This window comes from Podarcis gaigeae (genome assembly GCF_964106915.1).
Source record: "Podarcis gaigeae genome assembly, chromosome: 10".
Taxonomy (NCBI): Eukaryota; Metazoa; Chordata; class Lepidosauria; order Squamata; family Lacertidae; genus Podarcis; species Podarcis gaigeae.
Window position 1 is genome coordinate 32,265,217 of NC_139686.1, and position 20,802 is coordinate 32,286,018.

At 41.4% G+C, this 20,802-nt stretch overlaps 2 protein-coding genes and 1 long non-coding RNA gene across 18 annotated transcripts in view; 2 read left to right on the plus strand and 1 right to left on the minus strand.

Moving 5' to 3' along the window:
• GUCY2C (guanylate cyclase 2C) overlaps nt 1–11,443 on the plus strand; it is a 53,555-nt gene extending 42,112 nt beyond the window's left edge. Inside the window, exons 24-27 of the mRNA XM_083698599.1 lie at nt 4,590–4,688; nt 5,343–5,437; nt 6,342–6,418; nt 10,252–11,443. Of these exons, the coding sequence (XP_083554725.1) occupies nt 4,590–4,688; nt 5,343–5,437; nt 6,342–6,418; nt 10,252–10,423 (443 nt within the window). The 3' untranslated portion in view covers nt 10,424–11,443. The remainder of the gene's footprint in view (nt 1–4,589; nt 4,689–5,342; nt 5,438–6,341; nt 6,419–10,251) is intronic.
• LOC310825376 lies at nt 1–20,555 on the minus strand. 15 transcript variants are annotated; one of them, XR_014555225.1, is made up of 6 exons: nt 17,151–17,600; nt 16,733–16,798; nt 11,160–11,219; nt 10,418–10,453; nt 6,779–6,906; nt 1–487 (listed from the first exon to the last, which is right to left on the minus strand). It is a non-coding gene; the product is annotated as an uncharacterized lncRNA (long non-coding RNA). The 15 variants fall into 15 exon arrangements; XR_014555228.1 differs by lacking the exon at nt 17,151–17,600 and adding exons at nt 19,016–19,140; nt 20,393–20,555 and having other exon boundaries at nt 3–487; nt 10,418–11,219; XR_014555232.1 differs by lacking the exon at nt 1–487 and adding an exon at nt 6,308–6,437.
• PLBD1 (phospholipase B domain containing 1) overlaps nt 13,110–20,802 on the plus strand; it is a 35,491-nt gene continuing 27,798 nt past the window's right edge. Inside the window, exon 1 of one of the 2 annotated variants that reach the window (XM_083698684.1) lies at nt 13,110–13,553. In XM_083698684.1, the coding sequence (XP_083554810.1) occupies nt 13,436–13,553 (118 nt within the window). In that variant the 5' untranslated portion in view covers nt 13,110–13,435. Of the gene's footprint in view, nt 13,554–13,893; nt 14,048–20,802 lie in introns of those variants that run through there. The other variant, XM_083698685.1, reaches the window with a different exon arrangement.

Sequence of the window (20,802 nt, forward strand, 5' to 3'; positions counted from 1 at the left end):
TGTGATATATATCAAATATTTGATCAAAATAAAATAAAGGAATGAGGATGGGAAAGAAACTTGGGTTGGCTTCCTTTGACATAAGTCTACCCAATCCTCTTTTCCTGAAAGTATACATGAACCAAAACGCACTATCCATTGAAATTTGTACTTCTCCAAATTTTGCAAAGCCATTCTCCAATGTTCAGAAATGAGTATATTAGGGGGAGTGTGGATGAAAAATACATAGCGTGAAAATTATATTAAAAACCATAATATTAGGGGGAAATTCTTTATAATATTAGAGAAAATATGCTTCAGTACTTGTGGGTGCTTAGAGAATGAAATAAAACAAATGAAAAGTAAAGCAAAACGCTCAGAAAACTATGGGCCATTTCAGCATGGAACTAGGTATCTCTCCTAATGTTCACCACTTTTCTCTTAAAAGGCTTGATGATCACTCCCATGTTGGAGAGGTACAATGAATAGAAAATTCAATCTCTAGAGTCTAAAGCATTGGAAACAAGAAAAAAAAAGTACAGTTACAAAAGCACATACAGAAAGTCATAAAATGGCATAGGAGGAGAATGTTGTGCCATTTGCATCGATTTACATACCAGCAGCGTCCAATAGTTACCACTTACCATCACATTCTAAAAAGTAATAGCAATAACAGTGGGCATATTATACAGGGTACAAATCACATTTTACCAAGTAGGGGAAAAAATACAGAGCATCCACTGGAAAATGTGATATTCCTGAAACAGAATGCCATCTCAAGGGGGAAGTACTCTCATCGGCACGCAATAAATAACAACTACAAGTTTGCAATGCTAAAAACAGATTTCTGGGATGACCCTTAGAGGCTCTATTTTAAAATTAATTATCAAAATAATTACAGTTTCTGTAACTGGCTCAGCAGCACAGAAGAGATATAAGAGCAGGACCTCTACAGAGACCCTTATCACAAGCATTTTTGGGGAATGGATCTCTTCTTTCTTCCTTTCCTTTCCTTCCCTCCCCTGACCCCAGTGCTTACGTTTCAGTCACATAGTGTTCCACTAGAGAGAGTTATGCAGCAGCTGAACACAGCTGCTCTTCACTGTCTGCTATCGCTAATGGTTGCTTGGACAAAATATTCTACTAGCACCTTAAAAAACCCCCACAGAGAATGAAGAGCCTTCTGGAAATTGGTTGCTTTATAGTTCAGGTTGCAGTCCTTTGAGAGGAAAAGAATCAACAGATCAAAGACTGAAGTATGACTTAGCGAATAAATGTTTTAGGATATATAATTGTTTTCAGTTCTGAAGTTCTGTACAGTATAATAAGGGTTGATGAACTGTGCAAGTGATGGCATTTTCAAAGGCAATCTTGTGGATCATAGGAAATGTTGGCTTAATGCACGTGTTCTGTTGACCCGTCGAAAACCCTTTTGAAACAAGAAGTCTCTTCATTTCCACTTTGGTAATTCTTCTACAACAGTGGCTGTCTAAATGCTTTTCACCGCTCTTTAGAGGGTGACTTTGAACAGAGGAAATACGGAATGAAGGTAGTACAGTGATAATACGTAAACCTTTTGTGGGTAGCTGAGAGTGGGAAGGGAGGCATTAAATCCACAAATGCTCCTACTGCCTCATAGCTTCTGCCCAGCTGGAAGTGAGTCACTCTGAAATTAACAGAGCTACGTGCTACTGCAATTTCTAAGCAGTGTGAGATTTCAGGAGTACCAGACGCACTTACCAGGGTCTGTGTTTTCTTTTGGGCAATGAAGCACTGTGGAGACTTTGGTGTCTTTATAATATATGGCTTATTTACACATACCTATAACCTGAGCCCAGATGCAGAGAGTACAGAGCATTCACATCCTAAGAGGGTCCTGTTCCTTCCAATGCTGGATTCGAAGAGACCCCAAAACATTGTGTCTTACCTTCTCTGCAGCATAAAACAGACAGCCCCCTCATGCTCTGGCCCCGCTCCAGCTTGCAAGAGTGACAATGCTTTCCCTTCCTCCGCAACCACTGGTCTTTTGTCTCTGCTAAGTATCTGCTAAGAACCTTTTATTGAGGGTGAAAGAGGAGAGTGCAAAATATGGTCTGAAGCTCAACATCAAAAAAACGAAGATCATGGCCACTGGTCCCATCACCTCCTGGCAAATAGAAGGAGAAGAAATGGAGGCAGTGAGAGATTTTACTTTCTTGGGCTCCATGATCACTGCAGATGGTGACAGCAGCCGCGAAATTAAGAGACGCCTGCTTCTTGGGAGGAAAGCAATGACAAACCTAGACAGCATCTTAAAAAGTAGAGACATCACCTTGCCAACAAAGGTCCGTATAGTAAAAGCTATGGTTTTCCCAGTAGTGATGTATGGAAGTGAGAGCTGGACCATAAAGAAGGCTGATCGCCGAAGAATTGATGCTTTTGAATTATGGTGCTGGAGGAGACTCCTGAGAGTCCCATGGACTGCAAGAAGATCAAATCTATCCATTCTGAAGGAAATCAGCCCTGAGTGCTCACTGGAAGGACAGATCATGAAGCTGAGGCTCCAATACTTTGGCCAGGTCATGAGAAGAGAAGACTCCCTGGAAAAGACCCTGATGTTGGGAAAGGTGGAGGGCACAAATAGAAGGGGACGACAGAGGATGAGATGGTTGGATAGTGTCTTCGAAGCTACAAACATGAGTCTGACCAAACTGCGGGAGGCAGTGGAAGACAGAAGTGCCTGGCGTGCTCTGGTCCATGGGGTCACGAAGAGTCAGACACGACTAAACAACAACAAGTATCTGTCAAGTCAGGGAAGGGTTCCCCCCCATTTTCTGGCCTGCCCAGAGAGCCTCCGTTAATGGCCCTCTTAATTGGTTCATGGCTCGGCCATTCCAATGATGAACATTTGATGGCTTCCTTGATGGGTTAATGACCGGCCATCACCAGCCTTTCTTCTTTCAAAGCCCTAGCTGGATGGGGGCCTGTTACAAGCCCACTTTGGAGCTGGCCTCGCTTGTTAGCATAAACTAAATCCAGGGGTTTCTGTGTTTGGCACAGTTTAATCAAACCTTGATTAATTCTAACTTTTACTAATTCCAGGATTTATGGGTGACTTGCACCCACAGATTCTGGCTCTGAAAATTTATAACATAGAGCCATAAAGTTGAAAGGGAACCAAAGGTCCAACCCCCTACAATGCAAGAATCTACAATAACATTACTGTAGTGGAAGAGAGACTGGCATGCATACAGGAGAGGACAGAGTGAGTTGATTCAGCAGATGTCTGTAGCCTGTTGCAAGCCGTCAGTCAACACCTTCGTTTATTATTCTCTGTATTTAATAGCTGCAAGTCTGTTCTGGGGTGGGGTAGGATGCCAAGAAAAGCGATGGAGTTCCTCCCCAGAAACAGTAGTCTTCATTGCATCATAGAAAAAGTATCAGCAGTGGCATTATCTGTGGATGTGGGGGGCAGAATAAAGCAAATCTGTGAAAGTGAATGCTAGGATCCGTGTGGGTATGCTTTGTGGCAAAGCTCTAGATTTGCTTTGTCTGGTTCCTGAAATGCGGAGTATTGAACCAACTTAGTCCCTGGCTGTAGAAGCAGAGAGGAGCACTGTTTCAGAATCACAAATAGCAGTCTTTCATAGTGAATTCAATCTCTAGGTTGTATTCACTGCTCATCCTACTCAAAGCAGACCCATTAAAGTTAATGGACATGACTATGATTATCTTAGAGTCATTCATTTCAGTGGGTCTACTTAGGGATTAATAATAATAATTTATTTATATGTCACCCATCCACGCTGGGCAGCTTCCAACAAATTAAAGCATCAAACACAGTAAAACATCAATCATTAAAAACTTCCCAATACAGATGTCTTCTCTTCAGAGGTCTTCTAAAGGTCAGATAGTTGTTTATTTCCTTGACATCTGATGGGAGAGCATTCCATAGGGTGGGTGTGACTACCGAGAAGGCCTTCTGCCTGGTTCCCTGTAACCTCACTTCTAGCATTGAAGGAACTGCCAGAAGGCCTTTGGAGCTGGACTAAATTGAATACAGTCCCAGTTGTGTTGAGCAGAAAAAGCCCTTAGACTTCTTATGGGTAGTCCGATTTTCCTTGAAAACCTTTGCTGCTTATTGCTAGCCTTAAACTCTGACATACAGGAATCCCTGTTCAGGGAGTGCTGTTTAATCTGATTGAATATCCTTTGCTTGCTTCTATCAAGATATTTGGTTAAATAAGATATTTTGTTGTATGTCTTCATTGTAGTTTTGCTTGTCTATCTTATGATAGAATTGTCCATTTGTTGTTATTGGACATGTTTTTGTGATTTTGAAACTTTTGTATATCATCTTGTGTGTTTTTATCTTTATTACTTTGTTCCCTGTTCCAAGCTATAAATTCTGTAAATGAAATATACACACATACTCAGGCAGGACAGACCTTGTACTGGCCTGGTCAGATCTTGGCACCTCGGAAATCTGATTCCTAATGAGTCACATTGAAGACTTCAATTTAATTGCTGCTCAGTTTATGATGTGATCTTGAGAGTGTGTGGGCTAATCTTTTCCTAGGCAAACACTCCCTCTCCTTCTTAATTCCTGCTCTGTGCTTTATTGTTTTCAGGTCCATGTGCAGCTGGTGTGGTTGGGATTAAGATGCCTCGTTACTGCTTGTTTGGAGATACTGTGAACACAGCTTCAAGAATGGAATCTACAGGATTACGTAAGGACCAATTCACATCTACACTACACATTACTTTTTATGATCAAATCCAGAGCTCTTTACCTGGAAAAAAAACCCTATTTTATCATAATAAAGTAGAAGCTGACTGGGTGACCTTGAGCCAGTCACTTTCTCTGAACCATATAGGGATTGTGAAAATAAACTGAGAGGAGATGCACTACACACAGCACCCAGAGCTTTTTGGAGAAAGAGTAGGATAACATGTAGTAAATAATCACACCATTAGAAGGTTTTTCTCAAAGGACTGCTAGAGTTTCTATTTCTGCTGTATTTTAGGTGTTTTTCTTGGTCTCCTCCCTCTGCTTGGTGAGACATCTAACCTTCCTTCCGGCTATAAATATTCAGATTAAAGTAGCCACAATAATTAGTTCAGGACAATCAGTCTGACTGAAGCCGGTAGGACAAGTCCAATATTACATAAATGCCTTGAGGATTATGGTGTCAGTTGCCTTGCTCTGCTTGCAAATGCTATTCAGAAGATGAGCATATTTTTGAGACAATTGCGTCAGCTCATTTTTACTAATGGAACACAAGACTCTCATTATCTTAACTATATTATAGACTGGCACAACACAAAACCAAACATTAAAAAAAGCAACTTAAAACACTGTATGTTTGTTTGCATGCCTATAGCTCTACGGATTCATGTCAGTGGTTCCACCATTGCTATTCTCAAGAGAACAGACTGCCAATTCCAATATGAAGAGCGAGGAGAGACATATTTGAAGGTAACAAAAAAATGCACGTCCCGGTGACCCACAACATTTTGCTGACATAGGTGAAGGACAAGATTTGTACCAACCTCCACTTCTATCCAGAGAAGCTGACTGGGCGGACAGTAGACTTTTATTTCAACAACATCCTCCACCGCACTGGCAGGCAGCAGGCTAGTTTAGGCTTGGAGGGGAGTGCAGGGCAATGCACATGGCGAATACAGTTCTGTCTTCCAACAACTTGCTGCCAATACTGCACACTTCCCAGCATCTACCACCTGAGGCAGTTGCCTCACTCTGCCTAATAGAAGGCTGACCTAACACATGCAGACACACACGTGCTTGTGTACACACACAGCATGTATTCAAATAGCCATAATTTTTTCAAAATCAATCTAGAGGTGGTACATATCTAAAAGGAGGAAACGTATTATTATTATTATTATTAATAATAATAATAATAATAATAATAATAATAATAATAATAATGAGTTGGGGCCATGATCTAGTGAATTTCATAGGTGGGTAGGCATTTGAACCTGCATTTTCCACATCTAGCTCAACTTTTTAACTACTTCATCACCCTGACTTTCTTGTTATCTATAACAAGACTTGTTGCGATTGAGGCTAGACAAGATTCCTGCATAGCAGGGGGTAGGACTAGATGATCCTCAGGGTTCCTCCCAACTCTACAATTCTCTGATTCTGTGAACAGAACTGTAACCTCAGGTAGCTTATTCTGGTTTATTTTCCATATGTATTGGTTTTAGTTTAAAACACCCAGTAGGAATACGCCTTATGCTCCCCATGTTTGTTAAGTAAATTATGCAAAGATTATAAAGTGCTGCAATATAAAGAATATCAAAAACATACAATACAGCAATCTAATCTCAAAGTATTATTCCTTATTTTGTATTAGGGCAAAGGAACTGAGATCACTTACTGGCTGACAGGAGTGAAAGACCAGAAATACAATCTTCCAACACCTCCTTCTGTGTAAGTGATTCTCGGAGAGCTGGTTGTTAACAGAAAGCACAAATCAATGTTTACAGTATCCTTTCTTTTCTCTCTTTCTGTGAATAGCTTGTTTGGCATGCACTTGGCAGAGATCAATATGGCAACTGTGCAAATGTGCATGTGGACACATGCATATATCCTGGGATCTCCTCAATAGTGCAACCCACTATTCTCCCTCCAGCTTCTCCCAATGGGAAAAACCAGTGGAGGATGGAGTGTTGCATTATGCACCGTTTGTGAAGAGGAGTACCATGGCCAAACACACACCCATATACTGCACTCATTTTTTTTGTATTGAATAACAAGGTCTAAACATTATCCTTATCCATTCACACTTACTCAAGCATACTAAAGCAGATGACCAGTCTGAACATAGGTTGTGAAGAGGTCAGACTTCACACGATGCATCTCTACTTCATGAATCTGCAAAATCCTAGGTTCACAATTCCTTGCGTTACTCTTTTCATCTGAAATGACAAAAGTTATGTCTGGGTAGTGTTAATCAGTCTTATTTATATCCATATTTCTGGGAATAAGCTCCATTGAACTTGGTAAGACCTCCAAGTAAACTTGTAGGATCACACTGTCAATGACTTGATAAAACAGATAACAATGGATGTTAGTCATCTAATTTTTACCTGGAATAAACCCATAAGAACTAATGAACATGACCCAGTTAGAGCCATTAATTTCAGTTGGTCTACTCTGAGTAAAACGTAGTTGAATACCCCCCCCCCCATTAAAATTATTTAGCTAAAACATTTCAGCTTCTGCCTGCTTCATTAACAAATTTGGTTGGATTTAAAATCAGGCAGTTGGTAGTCCAGGTGTTCTAAGAATCCCCTGAGAAAAGAGGGAATTTCCAACAAGGTAGAAGCTGTTCTATAAGTGGGATAATTAAAAAAAGAATTAAAGGTAAAGGTAAAAGTTTAAGAATTATCCCCCAAGGCAAAGCCATGTGGCGTTATGGTGTTCAGTCTGTATCTATAGAAGTTCTTTTGTTTTGAATGCCCCAGAACGGGTTTTTTTTCCTCTACTGGAAATATCCAGTGGCATAGCATGGGGGGTGCAGGGGGGGCCGGCCGCACCGGGCGCAACATCTGGGGGGGGCGCGCTCGCCGCCTCCGGAGTCGCCGAAGAGCCTCGGGTGCAGGACGAGCTGTGCACGCGTCCGGGCTGAAGGCGTCCGGCAGGCAGCAGCTCTCAGCGCTCGCCGCGGAGGGCGCACCAGGCAGCCCCTCCTCACAGCCCCGCCGCCGCCGCTGCTGCAGCTGCTGGGCCATGTTGCATTTTCTTCGCCTCTCTGCCCTCCTCCTCCTTCAGGCAAGCAGCGTCGTTTGGGCGGCAGCGCCAGCGGCAACTCACCTCAGATCACCTGACACGGACCCGCCGCCGCTGCCATGGCTACCTTACCGTAAATAACCCCAGCCCAGGCAGCAGCAAGAAGCTGGCAGCGGCGGCAGGTTAGGGGTTAGGGGGCGCAAATTATTTGCCTTGCCCCGGGTGCTGACAACCCACGCTATCCCCAAGTCTGAAAGGTCAAAATGTTTTGTAACAGGTTGTTCAGGGGTGTTGTGTGTGTGTGTGTGTGATTACTGCCTTAAGATTTCTGAAATAGGCATGAAAGACTGTAGTTGTTTTCCCAACATGCTGCAGATGGCATTCAGGGCATTTGCATTCTGTAACATATATTATAGAACTAAGGTGGTATTTTGGTTTATATAATAGGTCTTGCCAGTCATTCTGCTCTTGAAGATTAGTTTCCCTAGTTTGAAATCCAGCCGTGTTACAGATCTATGACAAAGCTTAAACAATTAACACAGTAATTTCAGGCCTCTCTTTATTTTGTCAGTCACGTGTCTTAACTCCTGGTGTGCACATCCTGCTACTCCTTACAGGCTTGCACACTGGTGTGTTGAGAGGGCCTCTAAGTAGGCAACACTTTGACCTATGGTGAATTACACATGTGGTGGCATCACCGCCTTTTATTTAAAAAGCATTTCTAAAGCACTTAGGTGTTTTTAAAATTGCTAAGCAGTGCACACACTATATACAATATAAACCCAATATCCATTAAAACAAGCATGTTTTTAAAAAACAAAAACAAAAATGTTTGTTTAGGTTTGCTCTTACAAAAAGGTAAAAGACTGGGGGAGAGAGTAGGATATCTTTCCTTTATTCTATTCAATAATTTTTATTGTATGTAGCCAATGGCCATTACAATACAATATGAACACAAATCACAGGATATCACAGGTGACTGTTTGAACAACATTTGGAAGTATACCACTGTGATTATTTTTTCTATCTGGCATCTTGATCCTGTGGGTCAATGGAAGATGTGATGTTAATACAGTGGTACCTCTGGTTACGAATTTAATTTGTTCTGGAGGTCCATTCTTAACCTGAAACCGTTCTTAACCTGAGGTACCACTTTAGCTAATGGGGCCTCCTACTGCCGCTGGGCCGATGGTGCGCGATTTCTGTTCTCATCCTGAGGTAAAGTGCTTAACCCGAGGTACTACTTCCGGGTTAGCGGAGTCTGTAACTCAAAGTGTTTGCAACCCGAAGTACTACTGTACTGACATGCACCACTGAAGCTGATGTGTATGTGCTCTTATTTAGTTTTTCAGGGAGCTTCTCTGCCTTTAATTTATGAGTGGTACAGCTTTGTTCATACGGGGTTATTCAAGGAAGGGGGAATGGGATCCTTTACTCAAGTGACACTGGTGTCGGATTATAATTCTTGGAATGTTTATTACATTTTTCTGTGCTGAGCCTTCCTTCTTTCTCTTGCACCACTTGTTTCCCAGACATCCTCCTTCTTATTTTTCTTCTTTTATAGAGCTGAAATATTAAGTACCGTATTTTTCATGTATAAGACTAGGTTTTTTTCCTAAAAAATAATGTCCAAAATTTGGGAACGTCTTATACATGGATAAATCTCTCCCCATTTTCTTAAATCGGAGTCCCTAAAAATAGGGGGCGTCTTATACATGGGGGCATCTTATAGACGGAAAAATACGGTAATTCTTCACTACTTTGAATATCTGCAATAATAAGCTTCCTGTATTAATGTTGTTGATATATTGATGATATTGATCTATTTTATATTCAAAATAGAAGATTATAGAAGATACAGAAAGCGTAAAGGAAACAGAGAATAAAATTTGACAGCTGTTCTCCTAAGATCGAGAAGCTAAATTTTGGCTGGGCTTGACTTGGTACAGTAAGGGATATTATCCATGTCCAAGGCAAGTCCAGCTAAGCCTCTGATATAGATCTGAGTGTCACTAGCATACTGCAATAATACTAGAACTCAGGGGAGTTCAATGAAACTGAATGTTGGAAGAGTCAGGATAACCAAAAGAAAGCACTAATTCATACAGTGGAGTTTGCTGTGGAATTTGCTTCCATAAGAGGTGATGGTGTTAACCCTTTAAAAGATTAAACAAATGCATGGAGGATATGGCTATCAATGGCAAGGATCACTGTGTTTGTGGTTATCCCAGAACCTTTCTGACCAGAGGTTAAGGTTCAAAGGAAGTAATGGCAGTGGGACTCCTAAGGAAGGTGGCAGTCCTTGGAAGTTGGTTGCAGTGATGATCTGACACATTCTCCATCAAGAGCTCCAGAGAGCTCCAGAATAATGTGTAGTTGGCCTTCAGCATTATGAACAGATTTCAAATATCAAGGAGATTTCAAATATCAAGGAGGGTTGAATAGAAGAATCTTTGAAGGCCTTATAATTAAGAATCATAGTAAATATATATTTTGAGTCATTTAAACCAATTTTCTCCTTCTGTTTCCAGGGAGAATCAGCAGCGTTTGCAAGCTGACTTTGCTGAGATGATAACCAATTGTCTTCTGAAAAAGCAAACAGAAGAATTTCAGGTGCGAGAGATTACACGTGTGCCTAGTTGTCGCAAAGGCACTCTGGAATACCTGCAGTTGGCTACAGAAAAAACCAGTACCTACCTGTAAAACTGGATAAAGAGCACGACCCAAGAATCCCTGAAAGTTAGATTTAAATAATATATAAGACAAATTTTACACAACCTACATATTTGCAGTATTGTATGGGTGGGTTGAGGACAGAAATGTGATCCTACCTTTGTGAGTCCTCTGTAGTTAATATTCTGAGGGAAGAACATTCTTTCTACTACATTGGCAAAACTGCAAATGACTCAATGCAAGATGCTTCTTGATGAATTGGAAACTTTACAGATATACTGCTTCCTAAAATTGAGGAGGAAGGAAACAGGGCAGCTTCCCTGAGGGCACCTCCCTTCACATCTAGTCTGGTGCTTGTGGGCTAAAGTAGCAGTGAAGGAAGACAGCAAAGCAGGCACCTGCACAATGCAGATACAATTTTTGCACTATGATAAAGGTACAGTGGGTGTCAGAGGGCAGTCCCATTCTTGCTATAGCCTACATTGTCGTGGATACAGCTGGAGTGAGGTCTGGTGTAATTTAGAGGTATGGGAAGACTGCATCTGACAAATATTCTGTAAGCCACTTTGGGAATTGGGGGAAGTGTTTTACATAAAACAAATAAGCAAGCAGTACATGCACTGTATAAAACTGACTATGGGTCACATTCTAGCCTGTGTAAAGTTTTATAGTCACATTATACTTCAATTATTAGAGACCCATTTAAGCCACAGTCCATGGGTATAAATATGCTAAGCCAGAAAAGATGACATTTTGGATAGCGTACCTGAATATATTTGGCAGTAACCCTCAATATCATGGGCAAAGGCTGCAATGGAACAAATAACTGAAAGCAGAAAGCAGTTAAATTGAACAAACTCCATAGCTGTATCATATAGTGTGATGAACATTTTTTTCATCTGTATTTGTCAGCTGTAAATCATAAACTGAAGCTACAATGTACCGGTAATAGCACATCTATTTCGCCTTGACAAGAACTTGTAATTTAGAGAAGTGTGAAACAAGAAAAGTTGCTTTGTTGTGAAATAAAGTACATCTATAGCTGAAAAATCTTGTTTTGGTTTAAGAAAACAAAACCATAACTGCATACACGTCACGGTTAATTAGTAGGACTTTTATCCTTAACACCTGAAATAAGGCACACCAGCACTTCCTGTGGGTAACATCTGTAGCAGACTGCATTCTTCCTGCCACAGGTTCCATGTAAAATCAGTTTGGGGCAGAAGTCCAGTGTGGATCACTCTTGAACTAATGATCTTCTGACCCACATGTGAGATTACTACAGGGAAATTAGAATGGTAACCCTGGGTTTGTACACATCATTCTATATTCATATACTCACCATTTTGGCTCCTTGCAAGTGAGAACAGAACAGCACCTTCTCCCACACAGCAGAAAAACTATTTGACCTTGGGTTGATTTTTTCCCTTAACTGTCATGAAGTTGGGGATTAAAAATACCACTACCTAAACAAACCTTTGGAACAAAAATGTCCTTTGATCTTGCCTCTGGACTAAATCACAAGATTGCTTGGTGTCTTTAGAGTGGAACTTTGATAGGAGACTCTTTTCTTCACAGAGCACATGACTGGGATATTTTCTCAGAAAATGCCAATCCATGTGCTATTTGGACAACTGAAAATGCTGGGTGTCTCACAATATAACAGCACAAAAGAGGTTTGTACACACAAAAATACTATAGAAAGTAATGCTTTTTCTTTTCATGTTTAGTGAGTTATGGATTTGGATAATCAAATAATGGTCCAATGGTCTTAAACTTGAGAGGTTTCAAATCCCTACTTAATTTGGTAGAACAATAGTTGTTTCTGGTGTGGTGTGTAAAATTTAGAAATGATCTCAATTTGTTACAAAATGGACTTTAAAAAGAAGTGAAACTCCAACCCCAACATACAGTATTACAGAGAAGCATAGCTACCTGCATTTTTTATTTTTCTCATAAAATACAAGCTTAGCTTTCCAGAAAGTTATCCCACTCTACAATTGTAGAAGATGAATTTCCATGCTCTCCAGCCAATGGGTAACACTACCTGGATCTGGCTTTACTGGCTCTTTCTCACTTCACCATCTAAAATTAATCTCCAGTTTTGCTCACATGTCAGATGTTTGGTATCTAACAGCAAGCTAACCTAATTAATAATACAGTCTAATAGAAAGAAATAAGCCCCACTGAGTCCAATGGAAATTACTCAGTGCAGCTTACTTCTGAGTTACAAACCACACACTTTGGCACTTTTCACCATACTGTTCAGCATCTTTCCCCCACCCCGAATTTTTTTGGGTGGAATATTTTATCACATTTTGTAAACTACCCTGGTCTGGAAACATTGCAGAAAGATAGCATCTGAGTCTTTCATATATTCATTCATGTGTGTGTGTGCGTGCGTGTGTTGTGCTTGCCTTCCTTACTCACAGAGTATCTAGCCTGAAAAATAGCTTTGGAGAACTTGAAATACTGTACCCATATTTTTTACCACTGTTTTAACAACACATCAATGAGATCTAATTCCGTATAATGTGATCCCGAACAGAGACTCATAAGCACGCCTTAGTAGGGTTTGGAGGGGTAGTTCGTAACCCACTTTTAAAACACTTTATTTTATCCACCCGGATTAGCAACTACCACAGGGAAGCGAAAGCGCACGCGGGGCGAATCCCTTCGCGTTCAGTAACTTTAGGGAAACCACAAACCGTGCGTTTCATTCACAGAGAAACGCCTTCTTCCTAGCTGCGCCTGACTAGCCTTCAGCCTTCTTGTACAACTAATAATAATATACACAAAGAAATGAAAAAGGCGAAAAAGCCCGGGGCGGGAGAAGAGGTGGGTGGCGACGTTCCCGGTCTTCTAATCCCACCCCGCCAAGCCTGCTAGGGCGGGCCTGTTGTGGCTACCCCGGGGCAGCGGGGCTGGCAGAGGGCGGGCCATGCCCTGACTGAGGACGCCAAAGTTGCCAAGTCGCCGGGCCGCCTCCGTCTGAGACACAACACGCACACGCACACGCACATACACCAGGCGCAACTCGGCATGGCCCGGCTCAGCGGCGGCGGCGCCTCTTTCCCGCCCCCTTCCTCCTCCTCCAGCCGGTGGTGGTCCTGCTCTTGGGGGCTTTTCCTTCTCTGGGCCGTGGCAGAAACTCGAGCAGGTGAGAAAGACCACAGACGCGTGTCTGGAAAGTACCCGGGAACAGCCTGCTCAGGCTCGGTACTAGGATACGTTTAGGGGAAACCCGGTTCCAAGGGAGGAGGGAGGGAGGGAGGAGCAGCCGGACACCTTTCTGGAATAGGCTGCCCCTTGTTTTCACCCCCCGCTGCCCCTTGCTGAAAAAGATGCAACATTTTAAAAAAATGCTCACGGAGACGCCGCTCGTTCGGAGCTGAAACGGCACCGAGCGCTGATAGGTCGAGGCTGCCCAGGTTCTAACATTTCAAAAGCAAAGGGGCTTCTCCTGGAGGAGTTGGGGGTGCATGACATCTCTGTAGGTTGCTGTGGGGCTGTAGGGTCTCCAAACTCATGCAGCTGTTTTGTTCCTCAAGAAAGACCCAATGTCTTGTCATAAGAGGATCTGTGTGTTTTTGTGTGTGTGATTTGATTGATCCCAAAATGAGACATCTCCTCCAACCACCACCACCATCAATGGTAATCTTACTCTATACTGTACTTCAAAAAGGCGTTTTTTCTTGTAGTTGTAACTTTTAATGTTCATACCTCAGTGGCTGTCAGGCCACATGGATCGAAAAGCGGGCACCCAACAGTAAAAAGAAATGCGGGCATAAGCTGCAGTTAAGCAAAGCTGCCTGCATAGCTTACATAAAGTCTTCCATCCCTCAACTGCTCGTTCTACTAGTCGGAGAACAAATTGTACACAACACTTAAGGGATGTGAGGCACCATCAGGGCACTCTGTTTTCTGAATTATGAAAAAGCCTCAAGAGCCCACATCAAAGCTTGGAAATATTAGCGTTGTAGGAGCTATTGTGTTTCCTGTACTTTTAAAAGAAGCCTTGCAAAATAGAAGAAAAGCCACTGATTCCAATATTAGCATACTGTACTGTGTTAATGTAAAGTATTTTTATAGCACATCGTCATCATAACTATCACATGGCATTAACAGTGGTGCTTGTAATCTTGGGATATATTATTAAACTGTGCATGAATCAGTTGAAGCTATGAATTAACGATGTTGCACAGTCTTCAGCTTTAAGGAGAGCTGAAAGAGATGTGACAGCAGCCACATACTGTATATACCTCACTTGTGGTCCACCATGCAAATTGGTCCATCTGTGTGGAGAATCTGGACACCAGCAGATAATATGTACTGCTGGTGTATTAATTCTATGGGCGAATGGGCAAGCTGGCATAGTGAGTTCGATTATACATTCAACCAATACAGTTTACTTGTGGCCACCATCTATTCTGGCAATTATTAGCTGAAGTTGCTGCAACTCTTGCACAATTTCTGCCTCAACATATTCCCCGCCCCCTTGTCTCTATTGTTTTAAATCTTTATTTAACATTGCCCAAACAACTTGGACACACCTTTAGAGCTGCTGTCTTAAAAAAATAATCTAATATACAATATTATGGCATATCAACATATTTCCATTGGCCATATTATTCTTATGTCTCACTTTGTATTTCCTTTGAAGGGCATGCCAACCTTTTAGATACAGGTGCATGTCAACTCAAAAAGCCTGGCTTTCTTAACTTTCTGACAGTAAGAGCTGTTTGACAGTAGAACGGACCTTTGGAGGTCCCTTCCAACTCTTTGATTCTAGTGCTTCAGCAGAGACATAGACAATGTACACGCTATAACTTTAAAACATATTTGAAGCACATTAGTTGCCTCAAATAATTTATGGAGCTACAGTTTAAGGTTTGCTGGGAACTGTAATTCCGTGAGGGGTAAACTACTGTGCCCAGAATTCTTTGAGGGGGAGAAAGTGCTTCGAAGGGTGTACATTACTGCAGTAGGACTAGAACATGGCAAAGAAGTAATACAGTAGTCTTGAAAAAGTTGTGCTTTCACAGCACCTCAGAAAAAGGAAACTTCAGTAACTGGATGCTTCAGGGAAGCCCACAAGTAGGATAGGAAACCTTTTTCCATTTGTTCACCAGTTACCCCTCTTTAAGGGACGCAGGTGGCACTGTAGGCTAAACCACAGAGCCTAGGGCTTGCCAATCAGAAGGTCAGTGGTTCGAATGCCCGCAATGGGGTGAGCTCCCATTGCTCGGTCCCTGCTTCTGCCAACCTAGCAGTTCGAAAGCACATCAAAGTGCAAGTAGATAAATAGGCCTGGAAGCTGTTCGCCGTCTCCCTTGGCCAGTAAAGCAAGATGAGCGCCGCAACCCCAGGGTCATCCGCGGCTGGACCTAATGGTCAGGGGTCCCTTTACCTTTACCCCTTGTTAGCGGATCTAATTGCAGTCATAACCCTGATGAGCCAATATAAATAAAGCTAATAATGTTTTGAAGCCAGAATTTGGCAAACCTAATGTTGTACAAATGTAGGTAAATGGATAGTTAGCTGAGCTACTTAAATGCTCAGTGAAATATTTGGCACCATCAGTCATTTCTGCCTGTACATCCAATTTCCGAAAGGGTACAAAAATTTTGTTTAATGTGTACAAATAATGTAATAATAACAGAAAGGAACCATGCATTTCTGAAGATGACAAATGTTAAGCTTGTCCTTTAACTTCACAGTGTTGTTTTTGTGGCAGAAAGTGAAACGGGTAGCTCTGAGCAAGTTCTGCAATTGTGGCTACTCAGCAATTCAGAAATGGTTTCCTCTAAAAGGAGATAGGGGAAGGGAAACCATTTAGTTCCTTTGCTGTCATAAGTTTTAAAAGCAAATAGATTTTGGGAAGAATGATTTATGATCATGTTTTTGAAATCAAAATTGACACTTTAAAAAACACAACTGACCAAAAAGGAAGATTTTAAAAGGTTTTTTTTTAAAAAAAAAATAGTTCCCCCTCCCATTTGTTAGTGCTTATTTGAAGCACTTGTATATTTATCTGGATAGAGTTAAGATTACCACAATAAGCTGAAAATAAGTGTCAAAGTAGTGCTACCATCCTGAACATAGTTCTTTCTTTAGTTTATCACACTTTAACATATGTGTAGATGGAAAACCTGCAAATGGAACATTGTGACTTGTCTGGAATGCATGTTGTTATCTCCTTAGGTCTCATTTGTTGTCCATTCCCTTTGAGTCTAAGGGTGATGTTTGCAATTTTTCTTGTTTTTCCATTTTTGTGTACCCTTTGTGTCTTTGCATAACTTTGCACATCTAGATGAATATCTAGAGGGTGGAAAATACATGTAGAATATGCTTAGCTGTGCAATTCTTGCCAGAAAAAAAGTGTCCACGCCCTTGCAAGAAGAACTAGAGGGAGGATAGAAATTGAACCACATTAAATTTATGCTAAGTCTAGATATGCAGCTATTTCTCTGGCAGGGATCCATGCTTTTAAAAATCCAAAAAGTGCAGCTTTCTCCATCAGTATGTCTTCATAGGAAGAAAAGCTGTACCATTTCGATTTCTGCCTGCAGGTGTTAAAAGCACAGGAACCCTGCTTTAAAAAAAAGGTGTAGCAGATCTATCTATAAAGCAGTGTACCTTAACAAAAAACCTGCATTGATGTGCACTGTTCTGTGGCGCTGTTGTTTGGTGGTTTTATTTTAGGATTTTAATGTAAATTTTATTTGTTTTTAATTGTGATATTTTTGTAACCTACCCTGAAGCACAGTCCTTCAGAAATCCTGGCACATCCACGCCGAGGTCTGACCAACATGGGCAGCTGAGCAGATAAATCACCTCAGCTCTGCCTCCCTTTCATACTTTGCCTGCTGATTGCAGCATCTGGTCTTGACGAGGCAGGTGACCCTCACCTGCTCCAAGCCTCCTCCAGTTGAGGAATCACATACAGTGGTACCTTGGTTTATGAACATAATCCGTTCCAGAAGTCTGTTCTTAAACCAAGGCTTGCTTTCCCATAGCAGCGGGGGACTCAGTTTACAAATAGAACACACGCAACAGGTAGCGGAACATGTTCTGCTTCAAAGGCAAAGTTCACAAACCAAAACACCTACTTCCAGCTTTGCAGCTTAATCCAAGTTGTTCATAAATTAAGCCGTTCTTAAACCAAGGTACCACTGTACTTCTTCCCAGAGCTAGTGAGCCCCACCTGGCCCTTGTCTGCCTCCGCCTCCTGGAGCACTCCTCTTACTGCTCCCTATGCCTCAGAGCCTGCCATATTTATGGAGACAGGAACCTCTGATGCGTCCTAATGCTCTGGTTCTTGTGCACTGACTCCCATCCCCTTGTCATCCTCTGTCACCCCGCGAGTGCTTCCTACACCAAACTCTCCTTCCCCATCCCCAGCTTGCCCTGGCGTGTCCCAGTCCTGGCTACACCCTTCGCTGGGATCTTCTTCCTCTTCCCCATTGTCCTACCAGTTCATGGCAGCAACTTGAATTTAGCCCACTATTCCTTCCTTCCTTCCTTCCTTCCTTCCTTCCTTCCTTCCAACCTGAAAATATCTTTCTTAAGAGAAACTCATTAACACATGTTGATTAAAATTATGTTGCCCTGCCAGTTAAAATTGCCTCAGAGGCTGAACCTGAGCTGGCTTCTGTAGCTGGCCCTCCCTTGTCTGTGAATAGGCATTCACTCCTGAAACAGAAGTACCAGAGAAAATAAATGAAAAAATACTGTTAATATAGATTTGCCACCATTCAACCTATCCAGCGATTCACTGCTGTGTCAGCAAAGCAAGATGGCAAATGTTTTAATTATTAATACTTGGTTGGAAAATAGACCCCTCACGCCTGATAGAAATTAAAAGTTCTTTATTATCCCACATAGTAAGTTTGGTTTTGGGGATCAGAAAATACAGGTAAAATAAAAGAGAATGCTTGCTGTTCTTAGGTTGCCCGAAAGAAGCAACATCATCTGTATTTTTGAAATGGACGGCAACGTGAATTGCTCAGCCAAACAGTTCTGCCTTCACATGAAATGTTGAGAAAGTTTACTGTAGTTAAGTTGAAGTAACTATAAAAGTTAATCAACGAACTCCAGCCATATGTAAACTGTGTGAAGGTTCAGCTTTGCCAGACAGAAACATCAGGTAACCTTGAGGTGCAGTTATAAAGCTGGCAACAAAATGACCCTCTGAATTTAGTAATAACAACAATAAGTTCATTACCATTACATCTACAAGCAGAACCGAGGGTTGGAAACTTATATTGGCTAGTCTAGTTTTATCTGGATGCATTTTCTTCTGTTATTTTCATTTTTCTCTTATTGATAACTTTTCAATCTATTTTTAAAATAAGGGTGGGGTTTTTTTAGAAGATCTTCTCAAAAATGCATGTTACCATAAAAAAACCTTTCAGGTCAAAGCTGAGTGTGTTTGTTTTAGTGTGTCTGAGGCCTTATTAGTCGTCCCATATCTAATTGCCTCAGTTTGTTGTGCCAGTTGGGTTGTTTTTTTTTAAGTTCCAAAGGTTAAGAGGCTTTCTAGTAATACAGTTCAGTAAAAAGCCAACAACAATGAGAAAACACCCCATGGTATTTGTGGTTAAGCAGGTGTTGGTTTACCTCATTTTCTTGCCTCCTTTTCCTCTAAGACTTTGCTGTCACAGTCATCTTAACATTTCATGTTTTTTTCTTTCTTTCTTTCCTCACCTTCATTTATAACAGCTCAAATCTTGCCTGGTGATAGCCTGGAGGCAAGAACACATCAGGTTATGCTTACAAGCAATTATAAGCAGACTGAGAGCGTGCTGTGTGTGAGTTTAACACACAAGCCTTAGACTGGGACATTGTTGTGGTAGATGTAAAAGGAAAAACGTTTCTCTTCAACCAGGCATTTGGCTGACTGACATTCCATGGCTTTTAAAATGTGTTGTGAGGGGGTTATTGGTTTGTTTTTCTATTACCATGTATTTTGTATTTTTATGTTGTGAATTGCCCAGGAATCTTCTGATGAAGGGCAGTATGCAAATATAATAAACAATAATAATAATTTGCACAGTCATGAGCTCCTTGGAGAAAGTATATGATGAAAGTGAAACAAATAAAGCTTCACTTTCAGTCAGCTACTGTGAACCTGAAGTTGTCTGTAGCTCTGATTGGCACAAGTTATTTCTTTAGTTTTTGAGCTAATTTTATGAAAATTGGCCAAAATCTACACTTCCCAGACATTCCAGCTATTTCCGTCCGCTATTTACAACAGTTGTATCGCAGCTATGTCTGAATTCTGGATGTATAGCAGTCCTAATCTAGAGGGTCACAAGTGAGTCAGCCCTGATTTAGGAGCAAATTTGGTGCGGCAGGACTCAAGACTGTTTTCTCTTAACTTCTGGGAGAGCTTGCTCTCATGTAAAAGCTATGTTAAATTATCATCATTCCATCTATTTTATTTAAGAATCAACTGTATTGTTGTCAAGATAGCAAAACAATCAAACCACAAACATCATCATACACTGTTTGGTGTATTGTGAGAGAGCGAAGGAAAGAGAGATGTGTAAAATCAACCCAGGGTCCCTTACCGTTTTCTCTGGAATAAGAAAAAGATTGCAACACTTGTCATAAAAGGCTTAAAATACTTGGAGGCTGGAGTTGCTTGAACTGAACAAAGTTCTGTGCATGATTTATTTAACAAAAGTTGCTGAGGAACACTGCTTAATAAGGAGAAGTTATCAAATTGTTTCTTGGAATGCTGTTTGATGAGAAACTGATGTGCTTCTGGGAAAGAAAACCCTGAACTTAAATACAGGTGCCAGCCATTTTGTGTGGGGATTCCATTCCTGGGCCCTATGCGCATCAGCTGGCTAAGCCCAATACATCCTGCCCCTGTTCTGCCCTCTTCTGGGTCCAAAAGCACACATGCATCACTGCCTGTACTTGCTATTAAATAAGAGTTGCCTTGAAGAGTAATTACAACCTGGTAGCTGGAGTGATTAAAAGAATGACCTGCAATCCTGTGGACTGGGAAAGTGTATGTCCTGAATACGAATCTCAGTTCCTCCTACGATGACTCCCAATTTTTGTGTGTTCAAGGACATATTTCCATACACCTCTCCTTGAATGGACCTATGAACATTTGTTCTGCTAAACAAGATCTTAAGTGAAATATTTCAAATACATAGGTTAGTTGAAGAGTTTCTGTTGTTGTCATGTTGTGTTAAATTGGATGCTCATCATCCAGGTTTTGCTCTCTGTGTGTGTTGTCTTTGCTGAGACTGTGGCTTACAATGGAGACTAGAGGTATCGATCAGGACCTAGGAGGCAAGGTGCTGTTTCAGGGGAAATGACATCTGTGGCATGTTCCTTGGAGGCTGGATCTGATTCCTCCGTGGCAGCCCCACCCCAACCCCAAATGT